Source organism: Hyaena hyaena, unplaced genomic scaffold, assembly GCF_003009895.1.
Source record: "Hyaena hyaena isolate Hyena2069 unplaced genomic scaffold, ASM300989v1 scaffold_11, whole genome shotgun sequence".
NCBI lineage: Eukaryota > Metazoa > Chordata > Mammalia > Carnivora > Hyaenidae > Hyaena > Hyaena hyaena.
Genome location: NW_024080643.1, coordinates 5379376 through 5399983, shown reverse-complemented (window position 1 = coordinate 5399983; position 20608 = coordinate 5379376). Strand labels below are relative to the sequence as shown.

The following is a 20608-nucleotide window of genomic DNA, read 5'->3' as shown; positions in this document are numbered from 1 at the left end:
GGGGGGCGGCACGGGGACAGGTACGGGGACTGGCACGGGGACAGGTACGAGGGGGCGGCACGGGGGGGCGGCACGGGGACTGGCACGGGGACAGGTACAGGGGGGGCAGCACGGGGGGCGGCACGGGGACAGGTACGGGGACTGGCACGGGGACAGGTACGAGGGGGCAGCACGGGGGGCGGCACGGGGACAGGTACGGGGACTGGCACGGGGACAGGTACGAGGGGGCGGCACGGGGACTGGCACGGGGACGGGGACGGGGGGGCGGCACGGGGGGGGCGGCACGGGGACTGGGGGGGTGGCACGGGGAGCGACACGCGGCGCGGACCTGAGGGCACTCCGGCCTCGGGTGTGGGCAACTGCGTGAGGAGAGCAGCCGCACGGGTCACGCACAAAGTGCTAGAGAAAGTTTCCTTCTTCCTTCTCATAGGTAAGGATTTCTTTAAAAAAAAAAAAAAAAAAGAAAAAAAAAACCCGAAAACAACAACACTTACCTCTCTGCACGAATCACACCGCTGTAGTAGGGGGGGTCCCAAGGCATTAATTCCTACAATGGAAAAATTCAGTGCTATGAAAATTATGGGCCACTTCACAGTTTTTACCAAGAATTTCACTGGCTTATAAAATATAAACCTATCACTGTATCAGATAAGTTTTTTAAAAACCCTAAAAATACCCACCTCTTTGTTTTGACTTCCCTACCATCCATGACATAAATAAAATGGTACAAAAAAATGGTATATTTATGGTATAAATGGTATAAATAAAACAACGTCCCAGGATTTGGGGGGAAAGTAAATAATGTAAAACGTCGACATATAAAAGTCACCATGAGGGGCGTCTGGGTGGCTTAGTCGGTTAAGCGTCCGACTTTCGCTTAGGTCATCATCTCGCGGTTCGTGGGTTCGAGCCCCGCGTCGGGCTCTGTGCTGACTGCCAGCTCAGAGCCTGGAACCTATTTCAGAGTCTGTGACTCCCTCTCTCTCTGACCCTCCCCTGCTCACGCTGTCTCTCTCTCTCTCCTAGAAATAAATAAAACATTAAAAAAAATAAAATAAATAAAACAAAATAAAAGTCACCATGAATAGATTAAATTAGCCATGATGAAATTTTTCCAGAAATGTCACCCATGTACCTATCCATAAAACACACTGCAGGTAGAATTAGGGCTCTGAAGGTAAGATTAGAGTTCTTTCCAAATCTAAGCAGGAACCTTAGGGGGGATCCCCAAAATGAAAGCGACAATTTCACACGTAACAAAGGAAGAATTAACTCTAATCATGGCAAAGAAAATATGTCAGAAGGAAGCAGTGTCATCACAGCTGGTTCTGACAACTGGTGCAGAATACTCAAGAGGGGAAAGAAGCCCGAGTCCCTGGAAGACGCTCCTCCCCACGAGCCGTCCAGTTGACAGCAGTGACTAGCAGCCGGGCTGGGAGGCGGGAGTGCCCGGGCTCCAGTGCTCGGCCCGCACTACGGGACGGCTTTGGCAGAGTTATTTCTGCTCGCCGATGCTTTCCCGTGTCCCTTGTGCGTGACCTGGGCTCAGCCCTGTGGACCCAGAGCCCACCTCGGGCGACGCCTGCCCTCCCTCACTGCCCCGTGTGCTCACTGGTCCTGGAGCACCCTGGGCGGCTGCTGTCTCTGCTGGGAGGGCTGTGCCCCACGTGACCACGGCGGGGTCCTGCCTCCTCTCCTCCAAGGCCACGCTCAAGGGTCTCCTTCCGCGAGACGTCCTCCCAGACCAGTCCTTACACGACAGCTACCTCCGTCCCCTTCTTCACATCAATTTTCCCGTTGCCCTTATCACCGTATGACACGGGAGCTCATCGTTCTTTTCTTCACGTATTTACTATGTGTTCGTCCCCTGCAGTGTAAGCTTCCTGAGGACAGGGACTCTGTCTGCATCTTCCTACCACACCCGGGCCCCCGGAGCACTGTCTGGGACACAGGAGAGCCTCAATAGTTAGTTGTTGACTGAATCAACAGCACCCCCCAAATAGCATTTCCTTTTTTTTTTTTTAATGTCTGTTTAATTTTTGAGAGACAAGAGAGACAGAGTGCAAGCAGGGGAGGGGCAGAGAGAGGGAGACACAGAATGTGAAGCAGGCTCCAGGCTCCGAGCTGTCAGCACAGAGCCTGATGCAGGGCTCAAACCCATTAACTGTGAGATCATGACCTGAGCCGAAGTCAGACGCTTAACCAACTGAGCCACCCGGGCGCCCCCCAAAACAGCATTTCTTAACGCACCTGAACTATTAAATAGAATACCTGGCATTGAGTCAGGGCTCCATAAATGCTGGCCTCTATCTGTACTACCTCTATGCTTTAAATTTTCAGTTCAGGGGCACCTGGGTGTCTCAGTTGGTTAAGCATCTGACTCCTGGTTTGGGCTCAGGTCATGATCTCACAGTTGGTGAGTTCAAGCCCCATGTCAGGCCCCATGCTCACAGTGGAGAGCTTACTTGGGATTTTCTCTCTCCCTCTCACTTCGCTGTTCCCATGTTTGCTCTAGATTGTGCTCTCTCTCTCAAAATAAATAAATAAACCTAAAAAAAAAAAAGCACAAGAGCATCACACAGCTATTATTTAGTAGGGAACAAGGGAAACTAACTTGGCTTCATAGGCGCACCAGAAGATAAGGCTACAGAAGCAGGTAGAAACAAACTTAGGAAAGAAAGGCTTGTTTGCAAAGCTAACAAATAGGAAGTAAGGGGCTCCTGGGGCGGGGGGGGGGGGCCTCAGTCAGCTGAGCATCTGTTTTCAGCTCAGGTCATGATCCTGTGGTTGGTGGTTTCAAGCTCTGCACTGACAGTGTGGAGCTTGCTTGAGATTCATTCTCTCTCTTCTTCCCCACCTTCCTTGCTGTCTCACTCTCTCTCAAAAATAAACAAATGTTCAAAAAAAGGTTTAGGACAGCAAATCTGAGAATTACAGCAAGCAACGAAAAATCTTAAACAAGAGAATGACAAGGTCAGATCCGCTTTTTGCCAAAAAAGTTGAGTCTGTTTGTTGAGTACCTACCCTGTGTCTAACACTGAGCGAGGCACATTGCTAAGCAGCCCAATCAGAAGCCAGAACGAAAGGCTAGAAAAGTAGTTCTGCAACCACAACTGTGATCTGTGTGAGAAGTAACGACGACCTCGACCAGGCCTGTGGCACTGGGCGTGGAGGCGACAGAACAGAGTTCTCTGGAAGGTAAACTCTATAGGAATCGGTAAATGGTTACATGTGGGCAAAGAGAGAGAGAGAGAAATAACCTGAAAGGCGTGCTGACCCAGGGTCGTAGGGAGAGAGACACAACAGGTCTCCTGTGGGGTGGGGAATTCGTGTTCCTAACAAGTTCCAGATGGCACCACTGTTTCTGGTCCAGGGGACACACTTTGAGAACTACTGGCCGAGAGCTAGGCCAGGGTCAGGCCAGGGTTGCAGGGTGAAGGGTGGTACCACTGACCCAAACAGGGAATTCCCGACGAGAGCAGGCAGCTCACAGACATCTGCAGAATAACCTGTCTACAAAACGTCTAGAGAGGGGAGGTGCACATGAGCTTGTAAGGAAGGAGCTTCTGAGCATGTATTTTATCTTTTCTATTTCTGTATTCACCAAAGTAAATTCTGGTCTGTATCTAGTTTCCTAAGTGGATCCACCAACGGAGCCAAAAGTTGCAGATGACTGTCTGGTTACTTTGCTTGACGGCTCCTGCCATAAATCAGCAAACTGATGCGCTACTCCCACACTGGGGATTTTGATGGGATTACGCTCTTCCTTAGTGGCTGGATCTGAGACACGGGCACAGCCTCTACATCTGCAAGGCTCAGCTCCCCTAGATGTGCTCTGTGACTCGGCTCCAGCCGCCAGCACCAGATCAAGAGGTGCCAATGACAGCACCGACAGACACCCGGCAACCGGATCAGCGCCCTTGGCCCAAGTGAGAGTGCGGGTCCTCACACCTGGAACTGTCACTTTTTGGGCCACAGCATCACTCAGGCACCCTCTGGACATAAAGACACGTCAGTCTGCACTATAAGGTCAAGTAGTTATTTAATCTTAGGATTGAAAACAACGCCTTAGGGTTTTAAGATGGGGTATCCTTTGAAGTTCACATGGACCTATTTAATTGAGCTCCATAAATTAGCAACTCAAAGAGTAAACTATCATGTTAACACTGATGGTGAAATTACAACCTGTCCAGTAAGTCCTCCACTGAGCCTCCTGAAAGGCTGCTTCAGACTAAGAGGCTCACTTTCCGTAGAATAGAGCAGCCTTCGCATGCGTGTATATGAACGTATGCTGTTAATATACATTTATAGGTGTGCATACGTGTATGAGTGTGTGTGTGTGTGTGTGTGTGTGTGTGTATTATGTCAACTAGCCAACAAAAATACTGGATTTCCTAGAAACATCAGACTCAGACGAATGGATCCAGAATTTCCACATTTGATTCACCAAACCCAAGAATCAGAACCAAGGCCAGAGATAACGAACAAGACTATACACACCTTCAGCACTATCACAACAAAGTTCTAGAGTTAAAAGATAAGGACCCCAGCTGACAGACTGATGATATTATAGTAAAAATATTCTGGAGCGCCTGGATGGATCAGTCAGTTAAGCGTCCGACTTCGGCTCAGGTCATGATCTCATGGTTTGTGAGTTCGAGTCCTGCATTGGGCTTTGTGCTGACAGCTCAGAGCGTGGAGCCTGCTTCGGATTCTGTGTCTCCTTCTCTCAATGCTCCTCCCTCTCTCGTGCTTTGTCTCTCTTTCTCTCTCTCAAAAACATAAATAAACATTAACAAGATATATATATATTCCAAAAGTGTCACTTACAGAATTTTGAGGGTTCAGTTTCATTTTCATCCTTCGTATCATCTCAAAGTCTTTTATAGTCCTGTAAAACAGGTTTATCGTTAGGACAAAATTTTAATAATTACATTAATAATTCTGCTTATGTACCTTTCCAGTATTCATGATAAAATTAGAAGTAATTTGTAGTGCAAATGTAAACCTGTATTAATCCAAATTTTACCTGTGTTAGAAGGGACGTCAATATATCATTAGTAAATTACTCTACTTTCTACCTTAACAACATCCTAGCAGGTAGTAAAGGTCTTGATGGTATTAAAGCTTGGGAAAATGAGCAATGTTACACAAACATGCAGAGTATTAACCAGCAAACTTTAAATAACTGCTTTCTGCTACACGTTAAAAAGGTTAGAGACTAACAAATTACTTTCTACAAAAAAACATTGAAGATTTCCATTCATAATTTTTCCCCAGAGAAAAGCCCTAGCTGGGCAATATTCAAATATGTTCTTAAATATATAGAATATGAAGTTCCTGTTAGAATTAACATCTATATATATTCATAAAAATCGGAAGGTATGGTTGCTCAAAATACAATCTATAGCTCCTTACAAGGGAAGAAAGTATACTAACACTTTACTAATAAAGCAGAGTAAATTCTCAACTAACTGCATAATACATACTTCCTTTCCATTCTATCAAAGCCACAGGGATTCACGAGATTAAAAGAAAATTTTAGAATGTAAAATATAATCCAAATGACAGAGGACTGGGTGCAGGGGCATGAGTTTATAGTAACAGAAAATGGATATCTTAAGATATGCTGGACATGTTGGTGGTCGAAAAGGCCGCCGAAACTCTAGACAGCAATGGGAGACAACTGAGACGAGCCTCCTTATGGAACCTCAGTGTCTGGAGGCTGGTGGAGTGCAGCCTCTCAGCAAAGCACGAGAGAAGCGCCAGCAAAGGACCAGCGACACGATCAAGAAGGGAAGGCGAGAACATGACAAAGGAACTCAAATGTGGAGGCAGATCGCTGATGAGATCAAAACCACAGACCATGTTACCACATCCATGAGCCAAGTACACGGAGGCCGAAAGAAGAGAAACACGGCTTTATGAGCTTGTAAAATTTGTGGCAGGAGTTGAAAATATACAGTTCCAAACACGTGGAACACATTTTTAGTTGCACATCAGTGATGGGCTCCTAAGACAATGTACTGAGAATCAGAGGGGACCGCCGAAGTTTTCACCACTGTCACCTGGGGAGACAGCTATGTGCTTCCGAAGTCTTCCTCATTGTTAATCCAATCTTGTGACTCAGCCAGAGACCTGACCCAATATTCCCACACTTACATTCTTAATAGGTCACCTCCAAATGTTTTATACATCAAGTCTTCTTAAAACAAACAAACAAACAAACAAATAAAAAAAAACACCACTACATGGGCGCGCCTGAGTGGCTTAGCCAGTTAAGCATCCAATTTCGGCTCAGGTCATGATCTCAGAGTTCATGGGTTTGAGCCCCGCATCGGGCTCTGTGCTGACAGCTCAGAGCCAGAAGCCTGCTTCAGATTCTGCGTCTCCTTCTCTCTGCCCCTCCGCCACTCACGCCTTGTCTCTCTCTCTCTCTCAAAAATGAATAAAATGAATTAAAAAAACTAAAACAAACAAAACAACATGATACACATCTAAAAAGCAGAATAAAAACTAACCTTTCAGAAAGTTTGTCTGATAGCTTCTCAAGGAACTGCATGACAGTCTCTAAAATGAAATCCAAAAACAAATTTCTTTAATTACATAAAATACGATGAACTATTAAATACTATTAAAATTAGAATGTAATGGTCATAACCCATACACTATAATGCTCTTAAAGTGATCATTTTCAAAGGATGCCAAGATTGCTAACATATCCTAGGCGTCTAATAAATATTTCCAAGTGATGGTGATCATTTTATCAGAAAACAAACTTAACGAACATAGTAATAATTCAAACCCTTTGTTTATGTGTTTCTATCTACTCACATGTATAAGAGAAAAAATAAGTTCCTTAGACCTGCTTAATGTTTCCTGAGTTTCAAAAAAAAAATAGCTAGACTCTGATTTGTTCATAAAAATCAGTATAATTTAGAAGCATAAGTCACTGAAAATTAGATTATAAATCAATCCTTTTCTGGATAACCATTTTTATTTTTTATATATAGCTGCCGAATAATCTATTCAAGATCAATACCAAAAGAAAATAAAATCAGAACATTAGAAATTTAAGCTCTGCTAGGAGTTTTTTTTTTTTTTTTTTTTTAATTACTTAAAGACTTCGTCCATGGTCATTCTATATGACAAACTCCTACAGGCAACATAGGGCCACTAGCATTATTTCCCACGACAGAGAATTCTTCACATATACTTTTCAATTTGCCACTTTTTGCCACTGAGGTATGTGTAGAGCTTTCACATGCATTTTAGAGTTTGCCACTAACAGTGTTTCTATATTTCCCAGATGATCCTGTGCATGGTTTCAGGTTTCTCGCCGTCTCCCATTTATCTCCTCTCTGAGTACAAGGAAAGCCTGGACAAGAGCAGAGGTTAACCTCAACCAAGAAGCCGTGGGACTTCCTGCCACTCTGGATACTTAACAAGCTTGTAAACAGCAAATCTTGAAAACGGTACCTCATGTGCCGGATTAAATGGAATGAGGCCTTTTAGGAAAAAAAACACCATGATTTCATTAAAAAGGAAATCGTATTTCAGGATATCGTACCAGCTGCCTGAGAGAAGGATGTTCGAGCAACTCCTGCGCATGCTTTTTCTAAATAAGATTTTTACTCACTTTCACCCATTTTCGCTATCTTATGTGTGAAAGATCTACCTCACTTCATCTCGCTGGAAAACTGTCGTATTAACAAGGATGAGTCTGAGAACCCCTGAAAACACAGAAACGCCTCACTGGAGAATCCTTTCCTAATTCGCCCGTCATACGAATGCTCGCCTTACCCTGGTTACATCCCGTCCTACCCCTTCTCTCTGCCCCAAGCTCACCTTCCCTTCACCACCGACTTCCAGGTTCACGTCCCTCACGAAACCCTCGGCGACATTCGCGGCTGACAAACTCCCCGAACTGCTAACACCTTCTAGTGTGTTTTGTCTACACTTACCACGCATTTGCCACTGAAAAGACCCCGACCTGTATTACTGTTTATCTTTATATTTACATCACTGAGCTCCCCAGCTACATTTTAAAGTCCTTACGGACACAGAGTCACATCCTACGTGGCTCTGTGCACAGTAGCCCAAACTCCCAAGTCCGACCGTACTGAGCACCTGACGAGCTGGTAACGACACCGGCATTAGCTCCTGCAGGTGTGGTGACCTCTGGTCCACACTGCTCACCCCTGAGGTCAGGCCTCCACCTTTAGACTTCACCTGTCCTCAGCATTTGAGTCAGCTGCTCACTGCCCCCCCAGGACACTTCCTCGAGTGGCTTCCAGGACCACCCCCTCTGTTCACGTTCCCCCTCTTTCACGGATGCTCCTCTTGGCGGCCTTTCCTCACATCTCTGCCGTCTCAAACTTGGAGGGCCCCAGAGCTCGGCCCCTGGACTTCTGTTCTTCTTCCTGCACTCACTCCCTTGGACATCTCATACGATCTCAAGACTTAAAATACGGACCCTAATTTATCTCTCCTCTCCTCAACTCCTGCCCACCTACATCACCATGTGACCACCAACTGGCATCTCAACTTAACTGGAACCAAAACAAGCCTCCACCCCCTCCCTCTGAGTTAACAGTAACTCACTAGGTCTTTTCAGTTGATCAGGTTAAAAGCCCTGGTTCCCCTGTGTTTCTAGATCTGACACACCCTGTGACCCCACGGCCAGCACTCTGGTCAAGCCGCCACCCTTCTCGTCACGATGACTGCAAAACAGCCTTGCCTCTCTGTGGCCTGGCTCCGTGTCAGCAGGACTCGATCACCTTCCTTCTCGGCTCAGAGCCCCCCAGCGACTTCCCTGGGGGAAAAGCCCGGCTGAACACAGCTCCCCTCACATCTGCCTCCCCTCTTCCCGCTCCCCTCACTCACTCCACTCACCACGTGGCTCTTTTTGCTTCTCGTCACACGTGTCCAGCCTAGGGTCCTCTGCACCCGCAGTGCCTCCATCTGGAACGTTCTTCCCCTAGACAGCCACAGCTCATTCCTGCACCTCCTTCTCATCTACTCTCACGTGCCCCACCCCAGCGACCCCCTCCTGGCCACTCGGTGTAAAATCCAACATCTCCCCACACGCTCACATTCCTTATCCCCTTCTTCCCTGTTCAGTTCTCCCCACAGCTTCTATTAACCAACAGCCTACGGTGTTCTTTATCTCTGTACATCGTCCTTATCTCCCCGACAGAAATACAAACTGCACAAGAGCAGGCATTTACATCTGTGTGGCACACGGATTTATTTCTGAGGCTGACGTGTCGTGGGCACTCAGTGAATACTGGTACAATCAATGGCTGACAGCAGAGGACAATGTCACTGGTGCATCTATTTGGACTCAGACAGCCCACGAAGACCGTGAGCCCAGAGGGTGGGTTCAGGATTCAGCCCAGCCACTTTCTGGCACAGTAACTCACCCTGGGTTACCCTATCCTGTCAGGGCTGCGGAGGCATTGAATACGGGTCCCGAGTAAGCATCATACTATTGTTACGGCTGCCCCTTGAACAACGCAGGTTTGAACCGTGCGGGTATTTGTCAACCCATACAGTGCAGCCCTATCATGTGCTTATCTGAGGGTTTTCTTGCCAACGGCTCTTCTCGAGCTGACTTTACTGGAACACAGCACCTAACGCATATAACACACCAAATACGGGAGGAGCAACCATGTGTCGTCGGTGAGGCTCCCCGTCAACAGCGGGCTGTCAGTCAGTAAGGTGTGGGGGGTCAAAAGTTACATGTGGATTTTCGACTCTGCAGGGTGGGGGGTGTCAGCACCCCTGCATTGTTCAAGGGTCTGCTGCACATAAATAACAACAATAATAAAATATCCTAACACTCTGGTGACAACAGTGACCACAAAAAAACATACAAAATGTCATACGACCTATTTAGGAGCTACGTGGGGTGAAACAGGTTGTACGCACTTGAAGGGTTCAGAGCAAGGGCGTCTCTGAAAAGGCGTGAAAGCACCGGGTTTGGGGCTGAGCACTGAAACACCATATAGGACTGGAGCAGACAGATGGGCCGGGGGAGCTGCTGCCCACGCAGGGAGGCACACGAGCAAAGGGGTGAGTGGGGACGGGCCCGTGGCTTCGCAGGGGGCCATGACGGGTCAGGGGCAGTGGTTGTTTACAAAAGAAAGGCCGTTTTTAAGACGACTCTGGAAAAGACAGCAACATCCTAGAGAGAGAAGGGATTCGCGTGGAAGGAAGCAAGACAGAACGGGACGAACAATGTCGTCTTCCGCCCACGCGGGTCGTCTCCAGCGCTCCCTCTCCCGTGAGCGGCGTGGCCCCCCAGAGGCACAGCCAGAGACCCAGGGGAGCCAGCGCACCGCGTCCTCCCTGCTCCCAACCCACCAGCAAGTCTCGCAGGGCCCAGCTCTGGCAGGCGTCTTGAATCTGAACAGTTCCAGCGTCACAACCACCCAGCTCCCGACTCGGTGTCTGAACCGTCACTGCAATTTGACAGACCCTACCGTGTGTGCCTGCAGTATCACCACGGCAGTGTTTTCCTGTACACATCGTAAATCATGACGGGCTCAACAGAGCACAAGGCAAGACTCTCACACCCCAGCATGTTCCTTCCCCGCCTCGCGGACCCGCGCCCTTCTCTCTGAAAAGGAGGTTCCGGTAACCGGGCGCTTCGAGAGCCCGAGCCTGTATTCCACGTGTCTTCACCAGATACACTGATCTTCCCTCCTAATCCCACTCCTGCCCACGTGCAGGTGAACACAAACCAGCTGCTTTAAAATGAACAGAATTTAAATTAGCATCAGTGAAAATTTAAGGATGACTTAACTCTCAACACGCACAAGAAATAGTTGACCTCGGCTGGGGAGAAGATAGTTCAGATCGCTGGCTCTATCTAAAAGTCAAGTCTATCTAAAGATGTAGAAAATCCCAATAAATGGGTCTCTGAGTATACCAAAAAGAGAACACGTACTTATAGCTACTGAAAATCAGAAGTTCCATTTTGCAAAAATCCTGTTTCAAAAAGCTGGGTGACAAGCTTACCTGGATTTTTGGCTATGGTTCCCTGGAGGGCTCGGTGGGAGTACGTGGGGTACCCTACTAACTTTGCCAGAAGGTCTCTGCTGCTGAGCAGTTCTTCCAAACATTTCAACTGACCAGCGTTGGGATAAAGAAAAATCTTATAGGCGGCTTCTCGCACCTGTTTAAAACATAAATGGTACAAGGTATAGTGAGTACCCTGACACAAAGGCCCACGCAATCATAGCACAGGCTACCTCTCACCCCTCTGCTCTACAGGTGATCATTCCTTTAAAATTAAAGGAAGGGGTGGAGCGCCTGGGTGGCTCAGTCGGTTAAGCGTCTGACTTCGGCTCAGGTCATGATCTCACAGCTCATGAGTTCGAGCCCCACGTGGGCTCTGTGCTGATACCTCGGAGCTGGGAGCCTGCTTTGGATTCTGTGTCTCCTCCTCTCTGCCCCTCCCCCACTTACATGCACACTCTCTCTCTCTAAAAATAAAGAAACATAAAAAAATAATAATTAACAAGGGTTTACACAGGGTGAATACAGCTTTTAGGTTCATAAACTAGTATGGGATATAAATGCATACTTGACTGGAGTTCTCTGTCACGGGGTCAGAGGGGGACACAATTTTACCCAACGCATGTGTCATAAAGCACCGTTAACCAGGGGAAGAATCTGAGTAGTCTAGAATGTAATTGGTATCTACTGTACTTGAAAAATGAGGAGTCCTTCATGAGACATGAATGATTAAACCGTTCTCATCAAAGCGTTTACAGAATTAATACTCCCACAGTCCAATATTAGGGCTTTGTAACACTCAAGTGTTCTAAAGGCAGGACCACAGTATCACCGAATTTTGGGTTAAGATGGTTAAGCAGCACACAGATGAACCCTGGACTGTGACGTGAGAGGGTGCACGTACCAAGTCATCCGGAGCCTCGGCGTGTAGGCCATCGATGATCACGTGATTCCCGCTGACGGTGAAATTTTGATGGATGTGCTCTGGTAAAAGACGCTTCTCAACCTTGTTGGGAAAGTGGGTCCCCATGAGAAATGCATTGCTCAGATCCAAGATTTTCACATTCAGGTCCACCGCTCTCTTACGCTAAATGCAGAGGGAGTGAAAGTTACTGAAAGGGATTTAAAGTAATATTTCCCAACTGACTTAAGAGACCACCTGTAAAGATGGTAAAGCAACAAATTGAATAAAAAACTAAAAACATGAAATAAAATGAACATTGAGTACACTGTTTATGCCATAAATACATAATATATAATAATATACTACAAACAATAGGCTAATTCTATTTTTGATAGATATTTGATATCCTAACAAAAAGATTATCCTATTATTATTATCATTATAGTGTCTCTATGCTTAATAGTGGCACACATTCTAGAGTTCTGTTAACTCTAGGTTATATAATCTTTGGAATTAACAACATTGGGAGGTACAGGATCCCTATTCCCCCCCCAAAAAAAACCTCTCAGTTAAGCGAATCGAAGAATAGGAAATAGTTCAATCTAGTCAATATACTTGTAAGTATTTGTAGGCTAAAAAGAGAAAGTATTTGAAGGGCATATTTGAAAACATCCTCAATCTTAGAAGAGTAGACAAAAAGGTAGAGGGAAAGGGAAGGAGTTACTAGAAGCGCTCACCAGAGCGGGACGGCCGTCCCGGGGGCCCCACGTTAGCAGTTCTGACCCCGCGCCCAACAGATTAGCCAGAGTACGGCGGGGGGCGGAGCCGAGGTGGCGGAACTGGCAGGGCAAGACGGCCACTTCCGGCCCCGCAGGACGGCCACTTCCGGCTCCGCGCCTGGCGCCCGTCAGCCCACGGAGCCCGACAGCGATGTGGACGGTGTGGGCAACGCCTACGTGGGTCCTTTCTTGCAGTCACATCTTCAGGACACACAATCCCCTAAGAAACTTGTATCAGCACAGGGGGTGACACAGAGGTCTTGAATGAAGCCTAACTGCAGTCCCCGGGGTCAGTCCCGTCTGCTGGGGGACAAGGGTGAGTTTGCAGCTGTTGTTACTGGAAAACTAGATGCGTGTCGGGACCTGTGCCCATGACAGCCTACGACCCTCAAACTGGTAAGCAGCACTAACATTTTTCTAAAGAGATTTAAGATGCCAGCTTACACTTGATCAAATGCTGGGGGGAAACTAAGTATATAGTAATAACCAAAAATTCTACAACAGAGAAAATTCAAGCTTCATGGGAAAATTTAGTTTTCAGAGACTTCAAGGTCTTTATTAGTCCAGATTTCCTGCGGCCTATTTTGTTTCTACCACGGCCATTTATCGCCACCTGATGGTCATCATTGGAATAACCAAAAGGGAAATGACTACAATTCCACAATGTCCCACAAAGCTTTGACTATGAAAAAATAAAGCGATGAAATTATTTCAGAGAATCTGCCACCGGTCAAAGTCCTCAGGAAATTAAAAATTGGGTTTACTTCCTGGCCCAACCAGTTTTCTAGGCATAGCATCTCATCATTCTGGATCATTAAAGATTCAATACTCTGGCCTCTAAGAATTCTATGAAATTGTTGTGCTACTTATCTAATGATTGCTAAAAAATATTAACTTTAAACTTTTAAAGCATATTCCTATGAGACCTTTACAGTTAAATAGAAATAACCTGGGAAAAATACAGAAAACAAAGGCCTTTATAATCTGTACATTATGTGGGTGGGTTTCTTTCAAGATCTCTCCTTTAAAAAGTGTAACATGTCTCCTCTTATCTGTCTTAGCGGAGCACCTTTGAGAACAGACGGAAATTATGAGAGAGGAAGTCGGCAGGCTTACCTAGCTGGCACGTTTAATGCTCGTGAATGCAAGTTCAATGCCGACAAAACTGACCTTGACTGGACACCTACCTAAGATTGTTGAGTAAAGTTTCAAAAACATCGTTCCTGAAGGTTACATAAAAAATTATTCCCCTAACTTCTCTACTAGTAACGAGACTCCTCTCCACAATCTTCCTTCTGAATACCAAGCTTGATTAGTACGATCTAGCATTATTACGACTCATTACACAGTCTTTCAATATCTGCTGAGGCCAAAGCTGGAAAAAACAGGACCCCATGGACTTGGTCCTTGAGAAGCCTGTAATGTAGACAAACAACGCAATGGGAACCTTTTCAAGAAAAGGCGGGTAAAGGTAAGCGCCATGTGGATGAAGGAATTAAAGTCGGAGTTGAGATGAATACAAAGTTTCAGGGGAATTGAGAAGAGCTTTGCAGACACAGCTCAGCTCTCCTGCCCACCAGCCTCTCTTTCCGGACACTGCCCATCTAAGATGCACAACGCCTAACATACCCCGACTGTCTCAGGCAAGTTCTTAATTCCAAATGACCATGGGTGGTAGACAACCTTCCAGAGAGCACTACATCCAAATGCAACTAAGAGAAGCATCTAAGGACACAAACAACCTAAGAATTGTTACGATCTATGAATTTAAGCAAAGCACATGGACGACAGCAATAAAGAAACCAACTAAACATTAGTAAAACAAGAGGAAACCAAAAACAGAGAGGAAATACCTTCTCTTTGTCGAGATGGATTCCGCTGATTTCAAAATCAAACATAAACAGTTCGGCCACGTGCCTATAAACAAAACATTATAACCCAGATTATAATGGTAACAATAATTATTAACAAAATCACTTTGTGTTATATAAATTGGACTTTTCAACCATACTCCCCAAAAGTCAGATGTATCAACACACACACACACACACACACACACACACACACACACACACTTTGTTTAAAACTAGGAGCCTGAGCTCTTGGAAGATGGCGGAGAAGCAGGGAGCCCGTGCACCTCACTCGCCCCCATCGCTCACACGGAGAAGGCCTGAAGCCACAGGAACCCTTACAGACCAGGAGTCTGGGGGGAAAAGGAGACAGAGTCCACTGAGAAAACATACGGCGTGAGTGCGAACTGGGGAAGATAAAAACGGGCCTGGACGGAGACAGGGAGGCAGGGGAGGGAGACACCGAGGCAGGGGAGGGAGACACCGAGCAGGACGGAGGCAGGGAAGGGAGCCCCCTCTGCCGGGAGCTGCGGGGAGTCGAGGGGAAAAGAAAGAGCGGCTGAAACTGCTCAAGACACTGTCCCTGTCCCTGGAGAAGAGAAAACCTCGGCTGGGGACACAGGGATCCGGTTTCCAGCTGCGCGCTGACCTCGGGCTGGACACACTGGTCCCACGAAGCAGGGAGAAACCGCTCCTCTGCTCGCCAGCTCCCCGCGGAGGGGAAGCGGCGCCCCCGAAGCCGCTCCGCTGCTCTTCTGGCTCCGCTCGGTCCCCAGTGGGGAGGCGGCGGCTTGAAACTGGTCGGAGGGACTCGGCCTGCGGGTTTCTATTTCAGGCGGTATCACTGGGGCAGCGGACTAAGATCTGGAAGCAGGCCTGGCTTGGGACACAGAGCCCGGCCCACCTCGCCTACGCCCGCGGCACAGGGAGATCGGACCCAAAAGAGTGAGTTACAATGCTTGGTTGGAGAAGGGACTGGAGCTCTGCCATCTTTCTCCCCGCAACCACTAAGGTGGGACCTCAGGAACAAGCCCCCCCCCACCTTGGGGTGCAGTTGAGGCTAAGACCCGCCTATACCAACCCACGCCCATTCCAGCTAGGGAGCTGGTGGTTGTTTTTGTTTTTACCACAGCCTGGGGCAAGACCAACATGGATGCACTGCCGTGATTTATTCTAGATCAATTCTTTCTATTCAGATATATTTTCCCTTGTCTCATTCGTATCCCTCCCCTCTGCTGGACAGGGCACTCTGGTCTCTGGTTTGCTTAAACAGTCACATTAGATCCATTCTCTAGATGTATATTCTACTCCTCCACCGCTACCTTTCTCTCTCTCTCTTTCTGGAGTAATCAGACTATGTAGTTTCTCTGAATAACATTATCTTCGTGTCTTTCTCTGCGCCTCTTACCATATTCTCCTCATTCTCTCAGTTAAGCCTCTTAGTCTCTCTGTCTGGTCATTTCTCTTCCAATTTCGCTTCCTCCTCACCCTGTCATTTCTCTCTTTGTACATGCTCTTCCATCAGCACTGCATACACCCGGCTCTTTATTTGTAGCTGGGAATTCTGGTTTTATGCTTTTAGACTGTCCTTTTTCTTTTGGGTTTTTTTCTTTTTTCTTATCTTTTATCTTTTCTTTTTATCATTTGTTTTCCTTCCTTTCTCTTTTTTGTTTTTTTTGTTTTCTTTTGGTTTTTTTACCCCTTTTTCTTTTTCCCTTTTGGTTTGTGCGTTTGTTGAATTTGTGCATTTGTGTCCCTTTGTTCCCTGGGTGTTTGTCTGTCTGTTTTCTTTTCCAGGGCTACCTCAAGAAACAAGCCAAAGTACACATGGTGGAGAGTCCCAAATACCACTACGAGTAGGGAAATAAAATAACCAAAGTCTCAACAAGAGAGACCGAGAGACACCACTCAAAGAACACTTCCTAAATGAATAAGCCTTGGATAGTCAAAGAGCCTTCTTTAATATAGCAGTACTCGCAGGTGCAGAGTGCATAACAAGCTTTTAAAACTAACAAGAGACAGAAAGCTAGCCAAAATGATGAAACAGAAGAACTCTCCTCCAACAAAATTCCAGGAAGAAATGACAGCTGAAGAACTGCTCAAAACAGATATAAGCAACATAACTGAACAAGAATTTAGAACGACAGTCATAAAATAAATTGCTGGGCTTGAAAAAGGCATGGAATACATCAGAGAAACTACTGCTACAAAGACTTTGGAGCTAAAAAATAGTGTGATGAATTAAATAATGCTATAAATGAGATGCATAATAAAATGGAGGTGTCCAATGCACGGATTGAAGAGGCAGAGAGGAGAATAGGTGAATTAGAAGACACAATTATAGAACAAGAGGAAGCTGAGAAAAAGAGAGATAAACTGATCCAGGAACACATACGGAGAATTCAAGAGCTGAGCGATACAATCAAACAGAACAATATCCATTTCATAGGAATTCCAAAAGAGGAAGAGAGAGGGAAAGGCGCTGAAGGAGTCCTTGAACAAATTATAAAAGGGAACTTCCCCAACCTGGGGAAGGAAACAGACACTGAAATCCAAGAGGCACAGAGAACTCCCCTCAGACATAACATGAATCAATCTTCTGCACAACATCTCATAGTGAAACTGGCAAAATATAAGAAGGAAAGAATTCTGAAAGCAGCTAGGGAGAAAAGGGCCCGAACATACAAAGGGAAACCTATCAGAGTGGTGACAGACCTACCTACTGAAACTTGGCAGGACAGAAAGAAATGGCAGGAGATCTTCAATGTGATGAACAGGAAAAATATGCAGCCAAGAATCTTCTATCCAGCAAGCCTGTCATTCAGAATAGAAGGAGAGATAAAAGTCTTCCCAAAGAAACAAAAATTGAAAGAATTCATCACAACTAAACCAGCCCTACAAGAAATCCTGAGGGGGACTACATGAGGGAAATGTTGCAAGGAACACAAAGTGCCACAGACACCACCACAACCATGAATCCCACAAAGGACACGATGACTCTAAACCCATATTTTTCAATAATAACACCGAAAGTAAATGGACTAAATGCCCCAATCAAAAGACACCGGGTAGCAGAATGGATAAAAAAACAAAATCCATCTACTTACGGCCTACAAGAAACTCACTTTAGACCTGAGGACACCTTCAGATGGAAAGTAAGAGGATGGAGAAATATCTATCATGCTACTGGAAGTCAAAACAAAGCTGGAGTAGCTATACTTAGATCAGACAAACTGGACTTTAAAGTAAAGGCAGTAACAAGGGATAAAGAAGGGCATTATAGAATAATTACAGGGTCTATCCATCAGGAAGAGCTAACAATTATAAATGTCTACACATAGAATACAGAAGCACACATACATAAAACAATCACAAACAAAAACAATCTTATGGACAAGAATGTGCTAATAGTAGGGGACTTTAATGCTCCACCTACAGCAACGGATATAGCAACTGGACAGAAAATCATTAAAGAAACAATGGACTTGAACGACACATTGGACCAGATGGATTTAACAGATATATTTAGAACTCTACATCCTGAGGCCATGGAATTCACTTTCTTCTCAAGTGCACATGGCACATTCTCCAAGATAGATCACATACTGGGACATAAAGCAGCCCTCAATAAATATAAAAGAACTGAGATCATCATACCTTGCACACTTTCAAATCCCAATGCTATGAAACTTTAAGTCAATCACAGGAAGAAGTCTGGAAAACAACACCCTACTAAGGAACAAATGGGCCAATCAGGGAATTAGAGAAGAAATTAAAAAATATATGGAAACAAATGAAAATGAAAATACAACAATTCAAACTCCATGGGATGCGGCAAAGGCAGTCCTAAAAGGAAACTACAATGCACTCCAGGCCTATTTCAAGAAATTAGAAAAAGTACAAGTACAAAATCTAACAGCGCACCTAAAGGAACTAGAGGGAGAACAACAGGAGCACCCCAAACACAGTAGGAGAAGAGAAATAATAAAAATCAGGGCAGAAATAAACAATATAGAATCCAAGAAAACAGTTGAACAGATCAATGAAACCAGGAGTTGGTTTTTTGAAAAAATAAACAAAATTGACAAACCTCTAGCCAGGCTTCTCAAAAAGAAAAGAGAGACAGAATCATGAATGAAAATGGACTTGTCACAACCAACCCCTCAGAAATACAAGCAATTATCAGGGAATACTATGAAAAATTATATGCCAACAAAGTGGACAACTTAGAAGAAATGGACAAATTCCTAAACACACACTTACTACCAAAATTCACACTGGAAGAGATAGAAAATCTGAACAGACCCATAACTAGTGAAGAAATAGAATCAGTTATCAAAAATCTCCCAACAAATAAGAGTCCTAGCCCAGATGGCTTCCCTGGGGAATTCTACCAGACATTTAAAACAGAATTAATACCCATTCTTCTCAAGCTATTCCACAAAATAGAAATCGAAGGAAAACTTCCAGACTCATTCTATGAACCCAGCATCACTTTGATTCCCAAGCCAGACAGAGATCCAGCAAAAAAAGAGAACTACAGGCCAATATCCCTGATGAATACTGATGTAAAAATCCTCAATAAGATACTTGCAAATCCAATTCAACAGCACATAAAAAGAATTATCCACCATGATCAAGTGGGATTCATTCCTTGGTTATAGTGTTGTTTCAATTTTTTCAAATCAATCATTGTTATATATCTCATTAATAAAAGAAAATATAAATACTATATGATCCTGTTGATAGATGCAGAAAAAGCATTTGACAAAATACAGCTTCCCTTCTTCATAAAGACCCTCGAGAAAGTCGGGACAGAAGGAACTTACTTAAACATCATAAAACCATCTATGAAAAGCCCTCAGCTAACATCATCCTCAACGCGGAAAAACTGAGAGCTTTCCCCCTGAGATCAGGAACACGACAGGGATGTCCACTCTCACCACTGTTGTTCAACATAGTGCTGGAAGTCCTAGCATCAGCTATCAGACAACACAAGGAAATAAAAGGCACCAGAATTGGCAAAGAAGAAGTCAAACCCTCACTTTCCGCAGACGACATGATACTCTACATAGAAAACCCGACAGACTCCACCAGAAGCCTACAAGAACTGATCCATGAATTCAGCAAAGTTGCAGGGTACAAGATCAACGTACAGAAATCAGTTGGATTTTTGTACACCAACAATGAAGCAAGAGAAAGAGAAATCAAGAAACTGATCCCATTCACAACTGCACAAAATAAAACACATAAAATAACTAGGAATAAACCTAACCAAAGACACAAGAGATCTGTATGATGAAAACTATAGAAAACTTATGAAGGAAACTGAAGAAGACACAAAGAAATGGAAAAACATTCCACGCTCATGGATTGGAAGAATATAGTTAAAATGTCATTACTACCCAAAGCAATCTACACATTCTGTGCAATCCTAATCAAAATTGCACCAGCATTCTTCTCCAAACTAGAACAAACTATCCTCGAATTTGTATGAAACCACAAAAGACCCCAAATAGCCAAAGTAATATTGAAGAAAACCAAAACGGGAGGCATCACCATCCCAGACTTTAACCTCTACTACAAAGCTGTCATCATCAAGACAGTATGGTATTGGCACAAAAACAGACACATAGACCAATGAAACTGAATAGAGAACTCAGAAATGGACTCATAAATGTATGGCCAACTAGTCTTTGACAAAGCGGGAAAGAGTATTCAATGGAAAAAAGACAGCCTCCTTAACAGATGGTGCTGGGAGAACTGGACAGCAACACGCAAAAGAATGAAACTAGATCATTTTCTCACATGATACACAAAAATAAACTCAAAATGGATAAAGGACCTGAATGTGAGACAGGAAACAATCAACACCCTAGAGGAGAAAGCAGGAAACAACCTCCTTGACCTCCATCGCAGCAACTTCTTACTTGACACATCCCCAAAGGCAAGGGAATCAAGAGCAAAAATAAACGATTGGGACCTCATCAAGATAAAAAGCTTCTGCACGGCAAAGGAAACAACCCACAAAACTAATGGGCAACCAACGG

General features: G+C 45.1%; 1 protein-coding gene across 3 annotated transcripts in view; it reads right to left on the bottom strand.

Moving 5' to 3' along the window:
• LOC120247187 (mitochondrial intermediate peptidase) overlaps positions 1–20608 on the bottom strand; it is a 157401-nt gene that overhangs the window by 119180 nt on the left and 17613 nt on the right. For all 3 annotated transcript variants that reach the window (XM_039255011.1, XM_039255006.1, XM_039254997.1), the window contains exons 5-10: positions 14562–14625; positions 11930–12112; positions 11026–11182; positions 6522–6570; positions 4831–4891; positions 495–547 (exon numbers count right to left, since the gene is read on the bottom strand). In XM_039255011.1, the coding sequence (XP_039110942.1) occupies positions 495–547; positions 4831–4891; positions 6522–6570; positions 11026–11182; positions 11930–12112; positions 14562–14625 (567 nt within the window). The remainder of the gene's footprint in view (positions 1–494; positions 548–4830; positions 4892–6521; positions 6571–11025; positions 11183–11929; positions 12113–14561; positions 14626–20608) is intronic.